The sequence below is a fragment of the Phoxinus phoxinus genome (assembly GCF_949152265.1).
Source record: "Phoxinus phoxinus genome assembly, chromosome: 10".
NCBI lineage: Eukaryota > Metazoa > Chordata > Actinopteri > Cypriniformes > Leuciscidae > Phoxinus > Phoxinus phoxinus.
Genome location: NC_136885.1, coordinates 35,182,853 through 35,201,234, shown reverse-complemented (window position 1 = coordinate 35,201,234; position 18,382 = coordinate 35,182,853). Strand labels below are relative to the sequence as shown.

Here is an 18,382-nt window from a genome sequence, read left to right as displayed (position 1 = left end):
TCAATATTTTTTCCTTTATGATGATTAAACCTTTATAATCTGCCCATCTGTGTTTTTGGCTTCCTTTACAACAATTTATGTGCTTCAGCAAAACACTGTTACAAAAACCACAAACATGAAAAGACAAGTCAAACCGCCAGACTAAATTAAACACAGATCACCATAACGGTGACCACATTTTCAAGTTTTCAGCAAAACATGAACATCTAAACCTGTTAATTCTCAAAAAGAGCTGTAGACAAATGACAGAAATAAAGTTAGTCTGGTTTGCAATAATTTTCAGTTGATTTTATCTAAGGCTGCGGCTGGAAGTCAGTTGTAGTTCTTGTTCCTCTTTCCTTCAGTGATTCTGTTCGTTATCATCAGATCTGAAGGACTTGGAATTAAAAACGTAATTTAAACACTTTTATCCTAATACAGCTTCTTTGTTTAATGATGAACCCGAGTGCCGATTTAATTAATTAATTTATTTATTTCCAGCAAATGGGCCAATTCTAATATACCGGTTGCGGATTTCCATGTTAAAGGTGCACTTGGTAACTTTTTCAGCTGAATAAATCCGTTTAGAAATCATTTGGATGGTTAAATAATCTGTTCTGGTGAGAATGGTTACTTTCCCCGCTCCCCCCAGCGTTCCCAGGCGGAAAACCAGCCTTGCAACATTGGGACTAACGTCCCGGTAAGTTGAAAATAGAAAGTCTCGTGAGAAGCGAGAAAGAACGAGAAACACGAACTGCTTTATGATACTGTGTATGATGTATTACCCACCTCGGTAGACATAGCTCCACACGATAAAGTTGGTGCGTCTGGGACTCATTTGTTCACCACACCGGCTCCGACCATAACAAAAGCACATGAGCAGCGGTAGAAAGGGGGAGGAGGGCGCCGGCGCGCCGCAAGTGACTTTACGACAGTGATGTGAAAAATATACGCACCGCAGCTGTAGGGGGAGCTCGTTGAGAAAATCAGCAAAGCGGTGGCTAGAGTTACCGAGTGCCGCTTTAAAGCACATTTATTTGATGTTTAATTGCTCTATTACAGGCCAAACTGGGCTTAAAAATCGATATATGTCTGAAGCCATTTGAAATTAGAGGCAACCACTGCATTTTAATCAAGATCAAAACGAAGATGCTACCTACACACTTTTTTTTGATTTAAAATTTTGATTTAGATTGTATAATTTAAAAATTTGAAGCAAAACCAGCGTGCTCTGATTTTAGCTTTGTGAAATTATGCTACATAAAAAATACTAGACGGACTTTATAAAATGCAAATTCACTCTCTGACAGTAGGGGGCGCTTATAGAACAGCAGCACTGGGTTTCCTTGGTTAAGTCTCCTCTCCACCAGTAAGCTGGTGTGTGGTGGGCGTTCTGGCGCAATATGGCTGCCGTCGCATCATCCAGGTGGATGCTGCACATTGGTGGTGGTTGAGGAGATTCCCCCCTTCTATGTAAAGCGCTTTGAGTGTCCAGAAAAGCGCTATATAAATGTAATGAATTATTATTATTATTATTATTACTACTTTACGGCCGACCGGTGCATCTTTTATATGTGATATGTGATAAAAATAGAACATATACATTTATATTGCATTTTTCTTAGACCACACATACCCCAGTGAAGACCTCTCTCTCTCTCTTTGTGAAACGGATGCAATTATTTTCCTAATTAAGCCTGGTGTAGCTCAATATTTTCCTGCCTCTAGGCTCAGGGTGGTATAAAAGAAAAGGACACAATGATGTTCTTGTTTTTTTGGTCACAACACAGTGATGCATTATCACAACAACAGTGAAAATACAGGAAAACTGTAGTTTGTATTATTGTATGATAATTTACATACTTTAAAAATGCAACTTCAGTAGTTTATATTTTAAAATCAACATGTTATCAATAATGACACCATTTACTATATTGCACATGACTGGTCTTAAATAGCAACTGTTTTCAAAATGTATAATAATCATAAATGTTTCTTGAGCAGCAGATCATCATATTGCACTGATTTCTGAAGGATCATGTGACACTGAAGACTGGAGTAATGATGCTGAAAATTCAGCTTTGATCACAGAAATAAATTAAAATGTCCTTTATATTCACATAGAAAACAGCGATTTTAAACCGTAATAATATTTCGCTGTTTTTACTGTATTTTTGATCAAATAATTGCAGTCTTGGTCACCAGAAGAGGCGTCTTTTAAAAACATTTAAAAAATCATACCGATCCCAAACCTTTGAACGGCAGGTACCGAAAGTGAAATAAAATCATGAATAATCAAACAAAATGTGTACTTTCTAAGCATGCTTTTTGAAAGTGTTCATCATAGTATACTCCAGTAGTTCAATACTGATGATAAATTGCTTTATTTTCCAGGATGGTTCCAGGCGGTGCAAGGAAAGGAAAAAGACGGTGTCGTTCAGTAGCATGCCGACGGAGAAGAAGATCAGCAGTGCGAGCGACTGCATTAATTCAATGGTGGACGGGTCTGAACTGAGGAAGGTGCGCTCCAACTCTAGAGTCTACCAGCGGTACTTTCTCCTAGACGCCGACATGCAGTCTCTGCGGTGGGAGCCGTCCAAAAAAGAGTCTGACAAGGCGAAGATTGACATAAAATCAATTAAAGAAGTGCGGACCGGTAAGAACACGGACACCTTCAGGGCCAATGGAATTTCGGATCAGATTTCCGAGGACTGCGCATTCTCCATCATCTACGGGGAGAACTACGAATCGCTTGATTTAGTGGCAAATTCAGCCGATGTAGCGAATATATGGGTGACTGGACTCAGGTACTTAATATCGTACGGAAAACACACTCTTAATATGATTCAGAGCTGTCAGGATAACATGCGTGCGTCCTGGCTTGGCGACCTATTCGACGAAGCCGACGTCATCGGGGGAAAATGCATTAGTCTTTGTTCGGCCGTGCAGCTGATCAAGAACTTAAGTCCTGGAGTGAAAAATGTCAAGATAGAGCTGAAGTTCAAAGAGTTGCACAAAGTGAGGGATAAAACCGGTTCTAACGTGACCAAGGAGGAGTTCATCGAAGTCTTTCACGACGTTTGCACGAGACCAGAAATCTACTTTTTGCTGGTGCAGTTCTCAAGCAACAAGGAGTTCCTTGACACCAAGGATCTGATGATCTTTCTGGAGGCCGAGCAAGGCATGGCGAAGGTGAGCGAAGACATTAGTGTGGAAGTTATTCAGAAGTATGAACCCTCAAAGGAAGGGCAACTCAAGGGATGGCTCTCCCTGGATGGGTTTACCAATTACCTCATGTCAGGGGAATGCCACATCTTTGATCCTGAGCAAAAAACAGTATGCCAAGACATGAACCAACCGCTTTCCCACTATTACATAAACTCGTCTCACAATACTTACCTGATTGAGGACCAGTTCAAGGGTCCCTCGGACATTACCGGCTACATCCGTGCCCTAAAGATGGGTTGCAGGAGTGTGGAACTTGATGTGTGGGACGGGCCGGATAACGAACCCCTCATTTACACGGGCCACACGATGACTTCGCAGATTGTCTTTCGCAGCGTCATCGACATCATTAGCAAGTATGCTTTCGTGGCCTCAGAATTTCCTCTGATCCTATGCTTGGAGAACCACTGTTCCTTGAAGCAGCAGAAGGTAATGTTTCAGCACCTGAAGAAAATACTAGGAGACCGAATTCACTCGGATCCTCCTAACCTCGACGAGAGCTACCTTCCGTCCCCCTCGGACTTAAAGGGAAAGATTCTTCTGAAAGGAAAGAAACTGGCGAGCAACTGCACCGGCTCCGAAGGCGAGGTGACGGATGAGGACGAGGGTGCGGAAATGTCTCAGCGGATGAACAGCGACGGGAGTGAACAGCGGACGGTTGTTCAACCCAAGAACTTCCAGCTCTCCAAGGATCTCTCCGAAATGGTAACCTTATGCAAGTCTGTTAGTTTTAAGGATTTTCAGACTGCTTTCCAGAACCAGAAGCACTGGGAGCTCTGCTCGTTCAATGAGGTGTTCGCCAGTCGTTGTGCTACTGACCACCCTGGTGACTTCGTTAACTACAACAAGAAGTTCCTAGCGAGGGTTTACCCAAGCCCAATGCGAATCGATTCCAGCAACATGAACCCGCAGGACTTTTGGAAATGTGGCTGTCAAATAGTAGCAATGAACTATCAAACTCCAGGTCTCATGATGGACCTCAACATCGGCTGGTTTAGACAAAATGGCAACTGTGGTTACGTTCTACGCCCAGCTATCATGAGGGAGCAGGTGTCTTATTTCAGTGCCAATACTAAAGACTCAGTCCCGGGAGTGTCTCCACAGCTCCTTCACATAAAGATCATTAGCGGACAAAATTTCCCCAAACCCAAAGGCTCAGGCGCCAAAGGCGATGTGGTCGATCCCTACGTTTACGTTGAAATCCATGGCATCCCTGCGGATTGTGCAGAGCAAAGGACTAAAACGGTCCATCAGAATGGCGACAACCCCATCTTTGATGAGAGTTTCGAGTTTCAGATTAACCTTCCGGAACTGGCAATGGTGCGCTTTGTCGTTCTGGATGACGACTACATTGGGGACGAGTTTATCGGTCAGTACACGATCCCGTTTGAATGCATTCAGCCAGGCTTCCGCCACATTCCCCTTCAGTCGCTGACGGGTGAAGTCCTTCCACACGCCTGGCTCTTCGTCCACGTGGCCATTACAAACCGCCGTGGCGGGGGCAAGCCTCACAAAAGGGGGCTTTCAGTCCGCAAGAGTAAGCGGGGTCGGGAATACGCCAGCATGAGGATACTTCTCATCAAAGCTGTAGATGAAGTCTTTAAATCTGCTGCACAGCCACTAAAGGAGGCCACTGATCTCCGAGAGAACATGCAGGTGAGATAACGCTCACCTTATTCAGGATCAGAGTCGTGACTTGTTTTCAAATGAATGCCAGAAAGGCTATATCCACCTTATTTATTTGATTTTATTAAAAGAGCAGGGGCCTCATTTATAACTGCTGCGTACACACATAAGTTGTGATTTATAAAAACAATCTTGACGGGTAAATGTGCGCACCTGCACGCAAACTCTGACATATGCGTACGAACGTTTTGGAGATGGAGCAGTTTGGCGACACCGATGGTGAGCTGGAGTTACATGTCTTTTTGGTCACTTTTAGACAGAAAATCAAAATAAAATTATACATACATTCAGAAAGATAATACAGAAAGATAATACAAATATAATTTCACTCACCAAGCCTATCGCTTAAAGCAAATATCCACACCTTAAATGTCCGCGCCAGCGAGCGCGTTGGGCCGTTTAGTGAAACTGACGCATATCTAACGGCAGATGAAGTAAAACCGTAAATCTTCATTATGAGTCCTAATCATAAATAGGCTACAGTGCATAACAGTTTAAATAAAATAATGATTTAAACTATGTTTTACTTCTGCTAAACATTTAGATTAAATATGCCATTCTCATTAATGGAGTTAAACACTTAAACTACATGAAATTTACTGAAAAGTTACAAATATGTATATATATTTAATAAATATTTGTTGTGGATGCAATGCTTTTGAACACTTTTCCTTTGGCATGTTGTGTTTTAATGTTTTAACTACAGAGATAATCGCTTATCATGATAGTAGCAGATTTTGCAAATATAATGCACAACAAGGTCGATCTGTTTCCATTAAAATAAATCAATTAAAAAGACTATTTTGGTCAGTGGAAAAGATTGAGAAAAACTTTCTCTGAAATGTATTTTACACTATTTGATTTATTTATTCAAAAACAAGGCATGGATAGGCTACTAAATGATGTTTATTAATGTAATGTGACGGCACATCCGTATTTCATATTTTCCTAATGTCTTGTACCGTTAAACATGGAATCACGTGGATGAATAATAATATGCAAATGATATGCAGATGAGGATATGCATAGTAAAACTAGGCGTTGTAAGCTCATGTATGGTTATTTCGGGGAGGAGACACATGTTCACAATCTCCCGCTGACTGGGATTTATAAAATGAACTCTGCGCAGGTTCTGGCGTACGCACGGTTTTATAAGTCTGAATATGTTTTTGCGCACGCCATTTTTGGCTTTCGGGCGCACGTACACTTTTAGTGCGGATCCTACGCACAGTTTTATAAATGAGGCCCCAGGTGTTTGCAATTTGTAACTTGAATGTGTCTGGCTTCCGTTGTCATTTGCTTACAGTTTTTATACCTAAACCAAAACAGTCCGTTATGCTGCTTTATATTGCAAACTTTTAATTGTTAACATTTTAATTTCATTATCATGATCATAAACACACTGGTTTGTAGCTCATGTCTTTTTTATTCTTCTAGTTATCTGCCTATCGGCGCTAATGAATCTGAAGTCAAACACATTCAAAGAAAATAGCTTATTTCCACACTGTAAAAAAAAAAAATGGTTTAACTTAAAAAAGCAAGTTACCTTGTTGCCTTCATTTTGAGTTCGTTGTAATTAAAAATTTGAGTTAATACAATGAAGAAGAATGGTTTAATAAACAGAAACTCAGAATAGTGTTATCTTCACACATTAGTTATCGAAGTTGATTTGACAAAAGATAAAAAGTTGTGATAACAAATCATGAAAATATTTCAAAAGTTGCAAAATAAGGTGAATATGAATGCAAAGACATAATAAACCCACAAGTAACATGTTTAGGTGAATATTGTTGCATTCATCCCAAAATCTAAAATAAGAAGAAATCAATTTTATATATATAAAAAAAAAATATATATATATATATATATATATATGAATATATATATATATATATATATATATATATATATATATATATATATATATATGAATTATACATGGCTAAATAAATAAAAATAAATTGTATATGTAAAATATTTATTTATTTAAAGCAGCATACCATCATTGCTGTAATGCAATATTAATAAAATCATATTACATTATGGTAATTACATTTTGGGGGTTGGTTTTATTGTTGTAGTGTTATTGTTTATTATCTATGTACATCTTATTTTAGATTTTGTTCAATATGTTTTTGATGGGGTTACGTAAATATTATGGTAAAAAATCATTGCTGTATTTAAAAAAAAAACATCAGCATTATGGTAATGATATTTGTGTGGTCTGGGGTCTTGTTTGTGGGACGATTAATGAAAATATCAATTCTTTCTTTAGATTTGTATGTGAAATATAATCTGGGAAGTTTTTTTGTGAGATTCACCCATTCAGTGTCTGCAAAGTATGCAAATGCCTCGACTCAGCAAATGTTTAGTTTGAAGCTTGCCAAGACTCTCCAGCCTTATTTCATTGTGGCAAGTGTCTTCTCTTCATAGCGTGAGAAAGTTTTCTCAAATGTAGTGCACATCAGAAAGTCGACCCTGAGAAGGAAGCGCCGCTTACAGGACGTTTCTCTTCACAAGGCCAAGAGCATTTGAACCGAAATCTCTGGCACTGATAAACACAAAACAAAAGAGCTGATTTTAATCAGTTGTAATTCCTCGGTTGCACAACTTGTCAGACTGGCACAAAAATACTTCGAGGATCAACCGCAGTCCCTTATTTAGCCATGAGAACTGAAAATATACTCATATATAATATATATATAGGCTACAGGTAGGAGATCAGCCAAAATCCTTTTTAATATTTAATGTGGAAAATGTTGCATAACACCGGGTTAGCATGTCCTGAGGCATGTGTCAGTTATATCCCCTTAAGAAGAGATTAGGCCGTCTCATGGATAAAAGGAGCGCTTTCTTATAACAGGAAAGCATTTTGAAGTCAGGAAATATTTTTTTTTTTTCGTCGTCTTAAGATTATACCGCAGATGGTGTTTCAATTTGTTTTTGGTCTGTTGCCTTTAGATGCACATATGTGACCCTGGATCACACACACAGTCTGGAGCCGCACGGGTATATCTGTGGCGATAGTATGGGTCAAAATTATCCATTTTTCTTTTATGCCAAAAATCATGAGGATATTAAGATCATGTTCCATGAAGATATTTAGTAAATGTCCTACCGTAAATATATAAAACATGTATTTTTGTGAGTGAATGCAGCACAATCGTGAACATAAATGCACAACTTTAAAGGAGATTTTCTCAATGTTTACATTTTTTTGCTCCTCAGATTCCAGATTTTCAATAGTTGTGTCTCGACCAAATATTGTCATATCCTAACAAACCACACATCAATATAAAGCTCATTTAATCAGTTTTCAGATTATGTATACATCTCAATTTTAGAAATTGACCCATGTGACTGGGTTTGTGGTCCAGGGTCACATATTGTCAATTTTGTCAGAATGACCTTCACTCATATTCCAGGAGCAGTTATAATCAAATTAATATTTGAATGCAGCTTCTTTTTGTTGATGCTTAGTTTTAGGGCCAAATCGGTTACATTACATTAATCGTGTACATTTATGCTTTGTATTAGGGCCAAATCGATTACATTAATCATGTAGCCCTAAAAATAAATTAGCATATTGTAATGAATCTGCTCTGAAAAGTCATGCCGAGAACATAGATGCCAATTTTGCTATAGTCGGCCGATTCCTGTCCGCCATTATGATTTTCTTAAATAACATACGTTTTCAAACTCCTCTTAGACCGCTGGTCTGATTTTCACCAAGATCAAATCGTATCATCATCGACTGACGAAACCGTTTTCGTAAAGCTGAGGCCTGATGCCACCATGACTGAGGCTGTATCTCTGCAATGCTTTGGCACACTGATACCAAACTGTGCATCTGTCATTGTGACCTTACTCTGACCACACCACTTCAATTTGGTCACAGCGCCACCTATTGTTCAAAAGTGATGAACCATTAAAGGGATAGTTCACCCAAAAATAAAATGTATTCCATGATTTACTCAGCCTCAAGCCATCCAAGTTGTAAATGACTATCTTCTTTCAGAAGTAAAATATCCTGCTTTCCCAAGCTTTATAATGGGAGTGAATGGGGGGTGATGTTTTGTAGCCCAAAAAATGCATCCATCAATCATAAAAACATAATCCATACGGCTCCAGGGGGTTAATAAAGACCTTTTGGGTTTCTGTAAGAAAAAAAAATCCATATTTAAAACTTTATTAGCTATAAAAACGAGCTTCCGTCTAAATAGTTTAATACTGTATATAATAAATTATCTATGTTAATCCTAAAGTCTTTGGATACCTTGCAAGTCTATTCCAGTGCGTGCTTAAATTTTTATATAGGCTATATATACCTGTGTATATATATATGTATTTATATAAAATAGAAACTGTATATTAAAAATGCCACACACTTTATCTTTTCTGAATAATGCTGCAAATAAATGGTTGAATCAGAGTTTTGAATCAAGAATCAGTTTATTCACAAAACTCAAATTCAGAAATTCACAATGTTGTTTAGTTGTATATTGCCAGCAAAAACATAATGAGTATATTATGGTTATTTAAAGGTTGGGTAGGTAAGAATTGTCTAAAGAACTTTTATTCAAATTGGCTTAAACTGTCTTTATATACCAATACATAATTAAAATGTAAGTACTTTGAAAAAGAGAGTATAAAAATTGAGTGACTATAGTGTATTTAATCTTCAAAAAACACAGCTCATTAATTCCTACCGGGACGAAACAAGTGATTGGCTTGCGCGACTGTCACTCTCCGTCGCCATGACTACCGCCGCTATTACTGGCTCCGCCCACACGCAGTCGCGCATCCGTGTTTAGGTGGGACTGAATGGAATTAATGAGCTGTGTTTATTGAAGATTAAATACACTAGAGTCACTCAGATTTTATACTCTCTATTTCAGAGTACTTGCATTTTAATTATGTATTGGTATATAAAGACAGTTTAAACAAATTTGAATAAAAGTTTTTTTAGACAATTCTGACCTACCCTACCTTTAATAAAACACCCATCCCCAATTATTGCACATTTAAATGCTTTAAATCAGAGGATGGATGAAGCAGCATTCACATTGTGGTATATAGTAAAATTGTTAACTATGTTGTGAAATATTATATTCCAATCCACAAATATGTGTGTTTTAAACACTTTTATATGGTTAATCTTAAGTTGCTCCTAAAGTCTTTGGATACCACCCAAGTCTATTCCAGTGCGCTATATATATATATATGTGTGTATTAGGGCTGTCAAAAGATTAATCACGATTAATCGCATCCAAAATAAAAGTTTGTGTTTACATAATATATGTGTGTGTACTGTGTAGAATTATTATGTATAAATACACACACATTGATTCATGTATATATTTAAGAAATAATTGCATTTATATACATTTATATAATTTATATTATATATAAACCAATTTTTCTTAAATGTATACATGATTGTGTGTGTTTTTATATATATAAATAATTCTACACAGTACACACACATATATTATGTAAACACAAACTTTTATTTTGGATGCGATTAATAGCGATTAATCTTTTGACAGCCCTAATATATATATATATGCCACACATTACTTTATCTTTTCAGAATAATAATGCTAATAAATGGTTGAAACAGAGTTTTGAATCAAGAATAATTTAAATTGTTGTTTAGTTGTTTAGTTGTATATTGCCAGCAAAAACATAATGAGTATATTATGGTTATTTAATAAAACACCCATCCCCAATGATTGTACATTTAAATGCTTTAAATCCGAGGATGGATGAGGCAGCATTCACACGGTCTCCTGCTTCAGTGTTTGCTTTATTCAGCACAAGCTATTCCTCACACACACTGTACATTACGGGTGTTTTAATAGCTCTGTTTACATTGCATTCTTCCCGTGGAAACATTTCCAGGCGCTTCTGCAACATTCACTATTTACACTGTGTGAATGTGCCCTGTTTAATATTGCTGTTGTTTGTGTTTAAAACACACTAGAGGAAAGTGACGTGTTCCTCCCACATTCAGAGCAGTGCTTTTGTAGAAGACACACACACACACACACACTGAAACCACTTCCTATTGCATTTCTTGTTCGTGGACGTTCACTATGGGGAAGTCGGCATCTTGCTGCCATTTGTTTTCTCGCCACCTCCCACAACTAGGTCACCGGTGTGTGTAAAGCCCGTACTACACTCGTCCTGTTTCTGCTGTGTGTGATGTATATCTGTGCATGTACAGTATGTAATGTGTTGCATGCAATATGCATCATACCCGGATGAGATGTGCACTATTGAACTGGATTACTATATATATTAGTGCACTCTACCTTTCATTTTCAGTGTACTGTGATATTATCAGCCATGATTTTTTTTTATTGAATCAAATTTTGATTGGACTGCTAAGAGTTTATGCATTATAATGTATTTATTTCTGAGATTATAACTACTGGTAGACACCACTTGCTGATTTAAATATGCAATCTGATGAGGTCATGTGGCTTTATTTTTTTATAAAAAAAAAATATATATATATATATATATATATATATATATATATATATATATATAATATGACTATAATAATATATATATATATATATATATATATAAAATCTTATTTTAAAGATGTATGCACAGTATGTTTGTTTCCATTTCGAACATAAGCGTAGCCAGCCAGTATTGTACAATTTGTAGCTATTAAATTGTAAGCTATTTTGAAAAAGGGCTGCATGAATTGTGGAAAAATCTAAGGGATTTTTCTGATAAAAATTTTGATTGTAATTTTTTTTTTTTTTTAATGAATTTTGTGATTATCATATTTATTATTATATTGATATACTAATAATTATAATAGTAATTATTATTATTATTGATATAATACTAATAATTATTGTTATTAATATTTATGTTTATATTTATAATAAAAATAATAATTATATGTAGTAATAATAATATTTATATAATACTTTTTATTATTATTTATATAATGATATTTATAATAGTAACTATTTTATTATTACTTGTATAATATGTATTATAAGACTAATTATAATTATTATTATTAATAATAATATATATATAATATATAATACTAATTATTATTAATTCAATTTTTTTTAAATGCAAAAATATATATACATTTAGAGTATATAAAGATAGAGTATTTAAGAAAAATTATTAATAAAAAAAAAGTAATTTAATAATTTTATTTGACATTGCAATACTAATACTTATTTTGATGCGTTTACAAATGTGCATTAAAGTGAGCCATGCTTTACTCTGAAACTCGCAGCACATATTCATATTTATCTAATTAAACCGCAGCCTTATAGCAATTACTGTTTAATTTGAATGAATGGTGCAGCACAACATGTGGAGAGAGACATGATCCCGAGCTGTAAAGCATTAATGTGCACGCTTGTCCTCCACAGAATGCCATCGTGCCGTTTAAAGAGCTGTGTGGTCTGTCCGCGGTGGCTAACCTGAAGCAGTGTATCCTAGCGCTGTCTCCGCGGCTCAGCGGCCCGGACGCTAGCCCGCTTCTGCTGTTCAACCTGCGAGACCAGTACCCCGGCATGGAGGCGCAGGGCCTGCTGCCCGAAGTGCTGAAGAAAGTGGTCACCGCCTATGAGATGGTGAGGACACTTCCAGAAAGATTTATGCAACACACATCCATTCATAACCAAGACAAGTTTTAACATTGCAAAGTTTAATGCTAACACTTCACAATAAGGTTCATTACACTGTAAAAAAAAAATGCAAGTTTTTAACTTAAAAAGCAAGTTGCCTTAAAATTTTGAGTTCGTTGTAATTCAAAATTGGAGTTAATACAATGACGAAGAATGGTTTAATAAACAGAAACTCAAAATAGTGTCATCTTCACACATTAGTTATCGAAGTTGATTTGACAAAAGATAAAAAGTTGTGATAACAAATCATGATTTTTTTTTTTATACTTCTACTGCATTTATTAATCTTAGTTAATATTCATTTTCGAGCTAAAATTAATCGCATCCACAATAAAAGTTTGTGTTTACATCATATATGTGTGTGTGTGTGTGTACTGTGTATAATCATTTTGTATATATAAATACACACACATGCATGTATATATTTAAGAAAAATGTGTTATTTATATATAATATAAATGATATAAAAATATATATGCAGTATATAAATGAAAATTTTTCTCAAATATATACATGCATGTGTGTGTATTTATATTTACAAAATAATTATACACAACACACACATATATTATATAAACAAATCGTTTCACAGCTCTAATTAATTTCAACATTTACTAATGCGTTATTAAAATCAAAGGATGCACTTGTTAACATTATTTAATACACTGTGAACTAACATGAACAAACAGTGTAATATTATTAAATTACATTAACAAATATTAACTAATATAGTAACACATGTATTGCTCATATGTTAGTTCATACATTAACTAATGAACCTTGTTTTATTTTAATATTGCAAAATATCTGCACTGAAATCTCGCACATTTTGTGGTTTGCATGATTTTATGAAGCCTGTAGTCGTGAAATGCAAAGGCTTTTTGAATGCATGTTGACTCAGATTGGATGGGTTGTAATGGTGCCATGAATAAACCAGCTCCGTATTCATGGCTCATGATAATGCGTTCCAACAGTTTTTGTTTTTGCTTATGTGTGAATAATGCACCGTCACAAATTGTGAATTCCGACTCCTGGGAAAACTGCCCGGAGAACAGCCGTGTTGTGCAGCTTGATGAGCACACTCTAAAAAAAAAAATGCTGGGTTGTTTTAACCCAATTTTGGGTCAAATATGGACAAACCCAGCCATTGGGTTACATTTTTAAATTGCATTTTTGATCCAACGTTTGGGTTTGTCCATATTTGACCCAAAATTGGGTTAAAACAACCCAACATTTTTACGGCATTAAAGTCTCCGAGCTTTCCGTTCAGATCCATATTCATATCACAGCCAATTTTGCACGTCAGCATATCAAAAATTGGCTTATTGATCAGCTTGTAGATTTTATTAACAGCACTTTAACCTTAAATATGTTTTTTTGGGTAACACTTTACAATAAGGAGCATTAGTTATCATTACTTAACATGAACTAATAATGAACTGCAGCATTTGTTAATGTTAATTGCAACATTTACTAATATTTTATTAAAATATTGTTAAAATTAGTTAATGGAATGTGAACTAACTTCAGTAAAACTTTACGGTTACACTTTATTGTAATGTGTCATTGTTACGTTACACTGTAACTATACATTTAATTACTGAGTAATAATATAATTAACTACATGTACATACTATAGGGGGTAACACTTTATTTTACGGTGCCCGTGATACAGAGTAATTACATAATTAAGTACTTAGTAGTAGATGTTGTAATAACATGTAACTACATGTACTTAACATGTAATTAAGTTATGGAACAGCCTGTACTTACACATTGTAATTACACACATGTAAGAGGCAGCTACTGTTACACATATGTAACAAGCCGGGTCAGTTACATATGTGTTACCAACTTGGTACAATGTAATTATATAAGAAAGTACTTAGTACTACACAATGTAACAAAAAGTGTATCAAGACTGTACTTAAGTGTACTTCATGTGTATCTACATACCTTATCCATCTGTACTGTAGTTTGGATTAACTCACTAGTTCACAGCATAAATGCATGTAGTAGCTTCCTAATTACATTGCAATTACATAATATTACACAGGGATAAGCTACGTAAAATAAAGTGTATCAAGACTGTACTTAAGTGTACTTCATGTGTATCTACATACCTTATCCATCTGTACTGTAGTTTGGATTAACTCACTAGTTCACAGCATAAATGCATGTAGTAGCTTCCTAATTACATTGCAATTACATAATATTACACAGGGATTAGCTACGTAAAATAAAGTGTATCAAGAATGTACTTAAGTGTACTTCATGTGTATCTACATACCTTATCTGTACTGTAGTTTGGATTAACTCACTAGTTCACAGCATAAATAGGCTACATGTAGTAGCTTAATAATTACATTGCAATTACACAATATTACACAGGGATAAGCTACGTAAAATAAAGTGCATCAAGACTGTACTTAAGTGTACTTCATGTGTATCTACATACCTTATCTGTACTGTAGTTTGGATGAACTCACTAGTTCACAGCATAAATGCATGTAGTAGCTTCCTAATTACATTGCAATTACATAATATTACACAGGGATTAGCTACGTAAAATAAAGTGCATCAAGACTGTACTTAAGTGTACTTCATGTGTATCTACATACCTTATCTGTACTGTAGTTTGGATTAACTCACTAGTTCACAGCATAAATACATGTAGTAGCTTCCTAATTACATTGCAATTACACAATATTACACAGGGATAAGCTACGTAAAATAAAGTGTATCAAGACTGCACTTAAGTGTACTTCATGTGTACAGATGGATAAGGTATGTAGATACACATGAAGTACACTTAAGTACATTCTTGATACACTTTATTTTACGTAGCTAATCCCTGTGTAATATTATGTAATTGCAATGTAATTAGGAAGCTACTACATGTATTTATGCTGTGAACTAGTGAGTTAATCCAAACTAAAGTACAGATCTGGATCTCCCGGTTACATTAACAGCTGTGTTACAGACTTTGACCATTACATAGGCGTAACAGCCCATGTTACCCCTGCAGGCTTTTCACACCTTAGTAACATATTTAAGTACTTTTTGTTACATTGTGTAGTACTAAGTACTTTCTTATATAATTACATTGTACCAAGTTGGTAACACATATGTAACTGACCCGGCTTGTTACATATGTGTAACAGTAGCTGCCTCTTACATGTGTGTAATTACAATGTGTAAGTACAGGCTGTTCCATAACTTAATTACATGTTAAGTACATGTAGTTACATGTTATTACAACATCTACTACTAAGTACTTAATTATGTAATTACTCTGTATCACGGGCACCGTAAAATAAAGTGTTACCCTATAGGGTTATGATTAGGATGATTTATTTTTTATAACATAATTACATGTTAATTGCATGTAATTATGCATAATTTATAGTTATCATTACAGTAATTACATGTAACAGTGACACTAAAATAAAGTGTTACCAACTTTACAACAAGGTTCATTAGTTAACATGAACTAAGAATGAACAACACTTCTTCAGCATTTATTAATCTTAGTTAATATTAATTTATTAATTTAATATTAGTTATTAAAATTAAAGGTTGTATTTGTTAACATTAGTTAATACACTGTGAACTAGCATGAACAAACTAACATTAACAACATGAACAAAAACGTGTGTGTGTGTGTGTGTGTGTGTGTGTGTGTGTGTGTGTGTGTGTGTGTGTGTGTGCACCAGTTGAACAAGGGGTGTCTGTTGTCCTCCTCCTGGTCCCTCGCTCTATAAATACTCCCTCATAGTGGTTTATCTGCCACCAAGACTGCAATTTGTTCAGCCATTAGTAATGTAATGACAGTGTGTGTGTGTCAGTGATGAGACGGAGGCTGCAGCTGTGTGTGTTTCTCTCTCACAGATACAAACAAAAACTCATTCAACACACACTCATGGAAATATCAGGGAATTTTAACTGGTTTTCCAGGCTTGGAAATATTTTTTTTTGTGAAATACAATTCCATTCAAAAGTTTGGGTTCTGCTCACCAAGGCTGCATTCATTTGATCATAAATACAGGAAGAAAAACGGGGATATTATTTAAAAATATATATATATTACAATTTACAACAGCAGTTTTCTATATGAATATACAGTAAAGTGTAATTTATTCCTGTGATCAAAGCTGAATTTTCAGCATCATTACTCCAGTCTTCAGTGTCACATGATCCTCCAGAAATCAGTGTAATATGATGATTTATTAAATTAATTTTTAATAAATTTTTGATGAATAGAAAGTTCAAAAGACCAGCGTTTATTCGAAATATAATCTTTTGTAACATTATAAATGTATTTACTGTCACTTTTGATCAATTTAAATGCATCCTTGCTGAATAAAGAATAAAATTAATAATTTCTTTAAAAATAAGTCTTACTGAGCCCAAACTTTTCAATGGTAATGTGTTTTTTAAATATACGTCACTTAAATTAGGGTCCAATTCTCACTATTAACTATGACTTTTGCCTCAATAAACTTAATTACTGCTTATTAATAATTAATAAGATAGTTGTTAAGTTTAGAAATCGGGTATTACATACCTTCATTTGTGTTCTGAAGATGAAGGAAAGTCTGACGGGGAACAACATGAGGGAGAGGAATTCGCCTTTGGCTAAGCCACGCCCTAGAATGCAGATTGACCAATCACAGCACAGCATGAACGAGCTCCACAGCGGTCCGACACTTGTTCACAGCGCTCCATTGACTTTAACACCGGCGTCTCATATCTTTGGTCTCGGCAGGCTATTACCGTCGTAGTTTTACCAAAAATATGGTTAAGCGTTGTGTCTGGGGCGTTTGTAACACAGATACACGTTTCCCAGAGAGGTTGGAGGCGGGGTCCGTTTTTTCCCTTCCCAAAACCGGTCAAATCCTGACAAGTGTCGTCTTTGGATTAAACTGTGTGGACGTCCTCAGTCAGCGAAACCCCTCAAGATCAACAACACACTTTTGTGTTTTAACCTTACTGTGAGTTATACTAGTTAGACAGTTTTATGTCATGATTTCGGTTCTCTACGCTAATTGTTGATACGCTAGCACACGCTGCTAATAATACAACTTTATACTCGCGTAGTCCGTTTGCTTTGTAATAACGATTATAGAAGTGAATAGAGACCCAGCTCTGCATGAACAGTGTTGCTCCTGATATTGTGAGTCCCAGTCTCCGTCTCCATTAGGATATGCTGTGGTTCATGTTTTGACTGTGACCGTTATGCTTTTGCCTCTATTTGGATCTTGTTGTTGTTGCGTTTCGCCGGTATGTCTTGAATAAAGCCTTCGAACGCACACTGAGCCGCTTCTGCCTACTTCTATCAGACACTTTATTTGCTGCTTTATAAAAGTTTGATAAAATTTCATCAGGACGAGCCGTCACAGCATAAGCCATGTTGAGAACAAACCAGAGCCCAGATGAAGTTGACGGACCTAGCAACAGTAACTAAGGGGGGCGGGGCTTAGCCAAAGGTGAATTGCTGACAGAGTTTACATTTCTGGGTGAACTGACTCTTTAATAAGCTCAGCTACTGTAAGTATTCTGGCTCCATTCCGTGAAGTGCTTTAAAAACATATATCAGAATACAAAACTGTATCCTAAAATGTATTGGTAGCCAACCTAAAAAAAAAAGATAACACATAAGAGGCCATCAGAACGTGTGTGTGTGTCGTCTTGGAAAGTGTCCACACACTCGTGCTTGATCTGTGCGAGAGCTTTCTGAGCACGACCCGTCACAACTGAAGCAGCCGCTCTTCTCTTTGTTGCTCTGAGAGATAATCTGCTCCCGACAACTG

The 18,382-nt window shown here is 35.8% G+C and overlaps 1 protein-coding gene across 1 annotated transcript in view; it reads left to right on the top strand.

Moving 5' to 3' along the window:
- The window catches only part of plcl2 (phospholipase C like 2), a 64,098-nt gene that overhangs the window by 22,950 nt on the left and 22,766 nt on the right, over nt 1–18,382 (top strand). The window contains exons 2-3 of the mRNA XM_079625376.1: nt 2,374–4,860; nt 12,312–12,515. Coding sequence (XP_079481502.1) covers nt 2,374–4,860; nt 12,312–12,515 — 2,691 coding nt within the window. The remainder of the gene's footprint in view (nt 1–2,373; nt 4,861–12,311; nt 12,516–18,382) is intronic.